Source organism: Megalops cyprinoides, chromosome 24 (genome assembly GCF_013368585.1).
Source record: "Megalops cyprinoides isolate fMegCyp1 chromosome 24, fMegCyp1.pri, whole genome shotgun sequence".
Classification (NCBI taxonomy): domain Eukaryota; kingdom Metazoa; phylum Chordata; class Actinopteri; order Elopiformes; family Megalopidae; genus Megalops; species Megalops cyprinoides.
Window position 1 is genome coordinate 9,946,382 of NC_050606.1, and position 8,464 is coordinate 9,954,845.

Genomic DNA, 8,464 nt, shown 5'->3' on the forward strand with positions numbered 1-8,464 from the left:
ACAATCCATAAATGCGCAAAAGTTAATGTTACAGTGTGACTGAGGGAGAATATGGTTAATTCTATCCCCAAGAGCTTTCATAACCAGGTTTGCAGCTGCATTGCTCAAAAGATTCTGAAGGCTCAGGATCTCCATTTTATTTGAGTTCAGGACCATGAAATTGGCTGTGATCCAAAGCTATCTGTCTTTGAAACACTATTCTGGTTTGGGCAACAGTTGCAAGCAGTGTGAACATGAGGCTAGAGACTATAGAGATGGAGGTGCGATGGGCTCTGCCCGTTCTCTGGGTTTATGCATCATGCGCTTGAGATCTGAGAATGAATCTCAGCAGCAGGAGGTCTCGTGTGGGAGGACAGGAGGAGCTCTGAGTATACATGTGAGAGGTGGTGGATTTGCAACGGGAGCGCACAACGCTTTCTCTCTCGCCCTGCAGGCGGACTCTAATCGCGAACCAGAAGTTTCTCCTGAGGAGGAGGCACAGAAAAAGGAGGCAGAGAAGCAGGCCAAGGCACAACTTGAAAGGGCGAAGGTACCCTACCTCAGTATTGGTTCTTTGGACATCGAGTCAGGTTGAGTTCTTTGCAGCACCTCCAATCATTTTTATGGCCAAAGGTTTTAAAAGGTGTTTCCAAAACTGTCAGATCCATTGTATTACTTTATAAGTGCTTAATTTGAAGCTGTTTTTCCAAGTTGTAGTGAGGCCTTTTTTCATTTGCTTAGCAGACATTAATACAGACCTTACATAGTCTGATGTAATTGAAGCAATTCAGACAGTACACCGCCATTGCAATATGGCTGACAATCTTACAAATGCTACTCCCTACCACTACACCGCTGCTTCTCTTGGACTAATTGTGATGTAACAGGGTGGCCCAAGGACAGCCTATTGAGATTATACCACCTTTTATGAGGTCAGATCCTCCTTGAACAAACATGTTCTTTAACTAAGGAGACACGAGGATAGAAGTGAAGACTTTAATTTTCAAAGAAACTACGGATGTAGCTCTTGTCTCATAAGTTAAATAGCCGGTGAGGTAGTTCATTTCCATGTCATTTCACCTGAACGTTGTTGCCCCCAAACATTCATACTTCTTCACCTCCATGTTAAAGATGTCTAAAAGATATGATTTGGCCATCATACTAGGCTTTGTAGCTGAATCACTTGAGCTATGACTGGGGCAGGTGACATCTTGTGCCAACATTAGCTGTCCTCACAAAACTCAGATACATTTACAGAATGACATGAGTCTAACATTTCATTTCTTTTTTCCCCTCATGCCCTGCACAGCTTAAAACTGTTGCATTTGCTGTTCGCCCAAATGTCAACTACACTGCAGCTGATGACGACGGCTGCCCTGTGCCCGGAACGGCTCTTTCCTTTGAAACTAAAGACTTCCTTCATGTCAAAGAGGCATGTGACATACACTCAAAATATAGTTAATGCTCATGCCATTTATTGTTACCATGGTGATCATAATTGGTTGATATGCTTGGTTGGTAATTGCTTAAACTTAACTTCCTGGCAGACTGTGTGCAAATAAACACAATTCTATCACTCACCCAAAAGTATGTTAAAAAAAAAATGTGGTTCTTTCAGTGAAGGACACTGTCAGAGAATAGTGCACACTCTCTGACAACTCTGTGTACTCTACCTACTATACAGAAGTTTGCAGAACAGCATCTCAGTACCAAATTGCCTGTTGAAGTTAGCAGTCCTACTTGGTTACAGAGCATAGTGCCATGCAGAAGCACCAGTATCCAGTAACTAGTATGTGTGCTTCTCTCTGGCAGTGCTATTCATAATGCGATTTTCAATGCATGATGGCAACGGTTTTTTTTTTTTTTTCCCATTTATTGAATCCACTCTCATTTAATCTGGCTCTACAATGATGATTAATGCATTCTTCTTTCCGCCCCTGTAGAAGTTCAGTAATGATTGGTGGATAGGGCGGCTGGTAGTGGAAGGAAGCGAACTTGGCTTCATTCCCAGCCCAGTGAAGCTGGAGGCCATACTGATAAAACATGAGCAGCAAGCCAGGAAGGCCAAGTTGCAAGCCAGGTATGCGCAACCACAGAGAATAACCCAGGGCTGCACGGGGTGGATTTCAATAACCAGTTCAGCACCGAGCAGGATTCAATGTCCAGTGGGTAAAGACATCCCAGCACATACAATTTTTTCATGCCTGTTTTACAGTAAACAAGGAGCAAACTCCTCTGCCAGTTTAAACGAAAATGCGACACCTCATTCAAAGAAAAACGCTCCTCCTCCTCCCCCTCCCCCTGGTGAGTAAATGTTGATTTTTTTTTTTTTTATTTAGAGGATCTGTATTTGAAACTGTCAAATAAACGCCTTCTAGTCCCCATATTTTATCTCTTACCTCATTTCTAACATGAACTGCCTGTACTGAAACAGAAGACAGAAATGGCAAACGAAGTAATTAACATTTACTGAACAGGCTATAATATAGTGCTGGATATCTATAAAGTAATTTTGTATTCATGCTCTCATCACATTTTATATGTGTAACAGGTGTCCTTGTTAATATTTTCCTTTGTTCTAGCTGCCCTTGCCCTTTCCAGCGCACTTAATCTCTATGTGCGCAGTGATTTTGCAGCTGGTTTAGAAAATATGATTCTGTTTCAGCGCTGAACCCCTACAGCAATCCTCTTCAGAAGGCAATGGCACTTGCCCTCCGTCCTCCTCCTGTGTAACAACTGACCTGTAGCATTGCAACCTGTAGCACTGATGCCTTTATTTGACCTGTATCTCGCCTCCATCCTCTCACTATAGCACCCATGGTGAAGCCCAAGGGGAAGGTAAATACTTTACTGTGTAGACTTTTTGATTGATAACATTTGTGCATCTTAACTTCTCTCTTACATGTATACTCAATGTGTGGAGACATTCTTATTATTTTCATTTCTCACTGTCATTTGTAAAATAGAACTTTCATCAAAATCTAGCATAATGTACAGTATAATGTTAAGTCATCTGACTGTACTTAGGTTGTGTGGGTGAATGTACGTACACACATGAACTTTCTCATTTTAGACTGGCACAACTACTAATTTAACAAGGGCAAATTTATGCTGTACATAAAGATGAAGTACTCTTGAGATGAAGTACTGTATCACACTTTTTTTTTTTGATTCACAGTACTATTAGATTGCATTAGTTTGATAACTAACACTAGGTTCATGGTTTTCTGTATGTTTTCCTATACACTACAAAGAAACTGCAGAGGTTAAGATTTAAGGACAGAGAGAACATTAAAGGGAATTCAACTAAAGGTTCAATTTGTCAATGTAATAGGTAAACAGTGTAAATAATTGAGAGTCTTCTTCGATTTTTGTGAATCACTGAATAGGAGATTGAGTGGATATCTTCTTCCCTCTGCTCTACAGTATAGTTAATGGCATCTGATTTGTCATCTGTCATGACAGATCTCTCATCATAGCCAGAATTGCACCCACCTCCATTCATCACAGTAAATAAGATCAGAGGTGTGTGGTGAATTCTCACTGTTCATTTGTAACTTCTTTAAGGGCTAACATTTAAAATGGATACTCCATTTAAAATGGGTCCAACAGAATTCCACAGCTGTACCTCTTCTTCAATATTTATGTTGATTTTTATCTGTTTCATCTCCACGTGTGGCACAAATTACCTGTATTGCTACTCACTTCATCCACCTCCTCAGTTGATTATGTTAAGGATAATACACATTTGATCATGACTACTGGCGGTTAAGAACTTATGGTTTTGCTTCTTTTTGGGTGTCGGTGTGATTTTAAACTTTCTCTGGATCTGCAGATGGAGAAAGTGCCACCATATGACGTCGTGCCTTCCATGCGGCCTGTCATTCTAATGGGGCCCTCACTGAAGGGCTATGAGGTGAGAGAGCCTCTCATGCAGTGATTATGCATGACAGAAGAAGGCTTTGTTAGATAAATCTGACTGCATTAAAGTAATTTTTTTGCTAGGCCATCTCTGTCTCTCTCTGCAGCACAGTGGCAAAAGAAGTGTTTCTGAATATGAGGACACTAAACCAAGGATGATGAAAACATATCAGAACACAAACAATGCCAATCATGATAAAAATGAAATGATGCTTTTCTTATGGATGACAGCTCTCATGAAGTATCTTATTTTCAGATTCTTACTCAAAAAAGCAGCATTTATCTTGACTTTTACTGTATCTACTTCATTTTTTATTTCAGTTGACAGACATGATGCAAAAAGCTCTCTTTGACTTTTTGAAACACAGATTTGAAGGGAGGTGAGTTTTGGGACTTAAATACAAGTTTTCCCAGCGCGTAGTTTGTATTTTCTCACAAATTGATAGATCATCCTTCTGATAAACCCAAACGTGCTCTCCAGTTCGGCAGACTGAAAAGCAGCGTTCAGTTAAACGAAAATCAGCTAAAATGAAGAAGAAGAGGGTCATAAACTACAAACGCTATATATGCACAATACTTGTAGGTGACAAAAGTTGCGTTAAAATTAGTTGATGCATATGCATTGATTAACTGTTGGTGTCAATGAGTAGTCTATATAATATTTAGATTGCTGTAGTGCTGAGATCTTTTGCATTCACACATGTCAACTTCACTGGTTTTAAATGTCAAAAAAAATTCCCATGAAGTGCTCATGGGTGCACTGTCTCCCTCCTCAGAATAACAATCACCCGGGTTACAGCTGACATCTCGCTCGCCAAAAGTTCTGTGATGAACAATCCCAGTAAACATGCAATGATCGAGCGCTCCAACACTCGGTGCAGTATTGGTAAGTGCTCAGACATGCCTAAGTCTCATGGCCTTGGCAGGCGCTTCACACTGGTGGACTGTTCCCTAATGGAACTCTCTGGTTAAACAGAAAGGGATGTGGCTACTTTGGTGGCAATATATGCAAATGTGCAAAAAGGAAAGTAGCGCAAGAAATCTTGCCAGAGTTATTAAACTTGAAAGGGATTTAAAGAGACAGGCACAGCGTACTGGCCAGTAGAGTATCATACCCTCCTGGATTTTAGCCATTTTCTATAATCTTTTTATTAAGCGCTTATGTGCTATAGAAACATTCTTATATCTCCCTGCCAATTTGTCAAAGATGTGATGCTTGTCAGTGATATGATTTTTCACCATTCAGTAAATATTTCATGCATTTCAAGATTTCCTTAGATTTTAGTAAATGCTTTATCTTCTCTCTCCAGCCGAAGTTCAGAGTGAGGTGGAGCGAATATTTGAACTGGCGCGATCACTGCAGCTGGTGGTGTTGGACGCTGACACCATCAATCACCCCACCCAGCTGCAGAAATCTGCCCTGGCGCCCATCATGGTCTATGTCAAAGTCAACTCTCCCAAGGCAAGCTGAACACCACCGCTATAGGGTGGCTTCCCCTGTACTCTCAATCACCTGAAAATATTATAGATCATTAATGTTATTGTATTAATAGTAATATTATATATTATTAGTGTAACTACTTATATAACTGAAACTAATAATATAACAAGGTTATCATTTGATAAATGGTAACGATTCACAACAATTCTCATTCATTCATGTCTTATCAACTGAGGGTATTTTAATATGTCTTATTAACAGATTAAAAAAAAAAACTTTAATTAAGTAGAGCAGAGCTCAGCTGGTTGAGCAAAGGCAAATTGGAACCAAATGGTAGTGTTACAGTTGGTGGAGACCACAGGCATTCTTAATAGCCCTGTTGTTGAGAAGTGGCTGCCACTGCTTTCAAATGAGGTCAGTGTTGTTTACTTCCTCAACAGCAGGTGTGAAATGGGATCTAATTTGGAAGGCAGTGGGACACTCAAACTGTCAGACAATCTAATATTCCTTTTTGAGCCATGTTAATTTCATTTCTGAAGTAACCTTAATTACTCTCTATAAATTGTCTTACTCAAGGCTAATTCTCAGCTTCCTCAAGCTGATTTAAGTATGATGAAATAATTTATCCAATAACTTTAACTTTAAATTCAGATTGTTATGCATGTCACGGAGAACCAACAGGCACACTTTAATAACCTTAGTGCAGTAAATAAACACTGGACAACATATTAAAGAGGATTAAGAGAACAGCGAAAGCTTTAAATCTCAAACAAATGGCTGTCCATCAAATGAAGTACTAAATTATGGTTAAAATGTATTGGATTTGCAAGATAGTTAACATTATCAAATAGGTAACTGTGTTTATTTAAATAAATAGCTGTTAATGGCTAATAATATGCCTGAGGTTGAAAATGGATTTAGCTTGATAGCTAACTGGCTCTGCTCTATCATAAGATGAGTATCCTTTTACCTGTTAGAAAACATCATGCCAATGTATGATAATGCAATTACTGGAAAGAAGTTTAGTTCTTTGAATTATTGTGTATAAGTGACAAGCTCTGACATCACTTCATTGACTTGCTGTGTGCCATGTACAGCTGTAGTCTTCCTTGATGATTCAAAACTATGACATGGTAACTGGCTGACTCCAAACTCAAATATTTTGGACCAGAATTCACTTGCATTGGGTTCAGTTGTTGGGTTTGAGTGGTGTGAAGGCCTCTTCCTTCAAGTCAGGACATGACCTTGGTAGTCATCTGTATAATGTATCCTGATTCATGCTAATGAATGATTATTGATGCTAATGCAGGCTACTATGAAGCTCTGAATGGCTGTCTATATGGTTCCAACCTTCAACATCTAATGATCTGCTTGCTCATGCCATTTTGCAGGTTTTACAGAGGTTGATCAAGTCAAGAGGGAAAGCACAGGCCAAGCATATGAATGTCCAGATGGTTGCAGCTGACAAACTGGCTCAGATTCCTCCTGTGAGTACTGCAAAGATCACTGTCTAAGTTAAACATTATGTAAGCAGTGCACAGCCAACATGCTATCCCTGCTGTCCTATCACTTTACTGTTTGGTTTTGATGTGTGGCTCTAGAAACCTGGATAGCTAGAAAGTGGCCCACTGAACAGTGTGCAAAATACCTGTCTGGGCAAGTATTACACAAGTGCTTCATCATCCTTCAGGACATACCTTTACCATTGACTGTTATTATTTTAGAGTCAGCTGTTACACTACCCTGTAATTTCCCCCTGCCTCATGGCTTTAGCTACGTGGAGCTGGGTTTGGCCAGTACCTGGAGCATTAGACCTACTGAGAAAACCTGGCTGCGGCTGGAAGCGGTGTTGGTGTGCCAGTAGGGGTCAGTCTGCCCTCTGCACCCAACAGTGAACCAATGTCCCACTGCAGTGATATAATCACTGTACTGTGGCAGACTGTATCTTACAGATGAGTCTTTAAAGATCTCATGATCGTTATTGCAGAGCGGAGGATTCTCTGGTGTCCAGGGAAAACTCAGACTGTGTCGATCTGGCCATCTAATCATCTCTGATGTTTAACTGACTACATAAATCCCCCCATGTCCACCTCAACTTAAGTGTGTTGAACATTCTGGTGCAAAATGACTGCTATACTGTGCACCCAGGTGAGTGCTAAACATTAGCGGATAAGATAAATCACCCACATGGTAAAGCATTTCGAGATCCATTAAAGCCTAAGTATAAATGTAATCAATTGTCAATATACCAGCAGGACTAGTTACAAGAATAACAATAAAGGAGTCAATCAAAAGATTCAGACATCCTCAGGAACCAAAGCTGATGATAACCCATTTCATTGGGATTGCAGAGAGAAAACAAATGCCCTTAGTAAATTTACAGCTAGAGGAAGACGTTACACATTTGTGAACACCCCAGAAGCACTCTCCTTATCTTACATTATGTTTCTTTGGCAGTGCCACCTTCATTCACCAGACATCCAGACTTCCACTGCTTGAAACACTTAGAAAATAGGGCCTACCTGTGAACAAAATTTAGAATTAAACATAAAAAGGAATGAAAAGGCATCATTTCAATTATCACAGAGCTGTGCTCATGACAACAGTACAGAATAATGTCTCGTGTGTTTCTCATCCAGGAATCATATGATGTAATTCTGAATGAGAACCAGCTGGAGGACGCGTGTGAGCACATAGCCGACTACCTGGAGGCCTACTGGAGGGCCACCCACCCTGAGGGCGATGCTTCCAACTCTATCTTGATGAACCTGGCTGCTGCCACCATACTCCCCAGCTCGCCACCTGTTCCCAACCTGCAAGAACAGGTACTGACCAAGCTGGCAGCCAGTTTTAAACTCTGAGCAATAGGACCAGGAGCTATGGCCAGTAACTTGAACACACACCTAGGAAAACTTAGTGTTCTTCCATTTGTCTTTCAAAAATGAGATGTCTAACCCGTGATGTCATGCTAGATTCAGCCGCAGAAGAAGCCAAACATAGATGTTTTGCACATTGAAAACATAACAGCGCAAGGTGGTCCACATCAGGTCACATACTCTTTACAGAGTCAACAAAACGCAGAGGTTGAGATGTCTTCATTTAAAACTCCACTTGCACTCAACC

The 8,464-nt window shown here is 40.5% G+C and overlaps 1 protein-coding gene across 1 annotated transcript; it reads left to right on the top strand.

Annotated features, from left to right (window-relative positions):
• The first annotated feature begins 233 nt into the window (after positions 1-233).
• Positions 234-8,202, top strand: LOC118771539 (voltage-dependent L-type calcium channel subunit beta-2-like). Its single transcript, XM_036519546.1, has 12 exons — positions 234-260; positions 434-529; positions 1,289-1,411; positions 1,923-2,059; positions 2,195-2,287; positions 2,319-2,325; positions 3,815-3,895; positions 4,222-4,280; positions 4,677-4,786; positions 5,211-5,362; positions 6,733-6,828; positions 7,981-8,202. The coding sequence occupies exons 1-12, from the start codon at positions 234-236 to the stop codon at positions 8,200-8,202; spliced, it is 1,203 nt and encodes a 400-aa protein (XP_036375439.1).
• Positions 8,203-8,464: the final 262 nt, after the last annotated feature.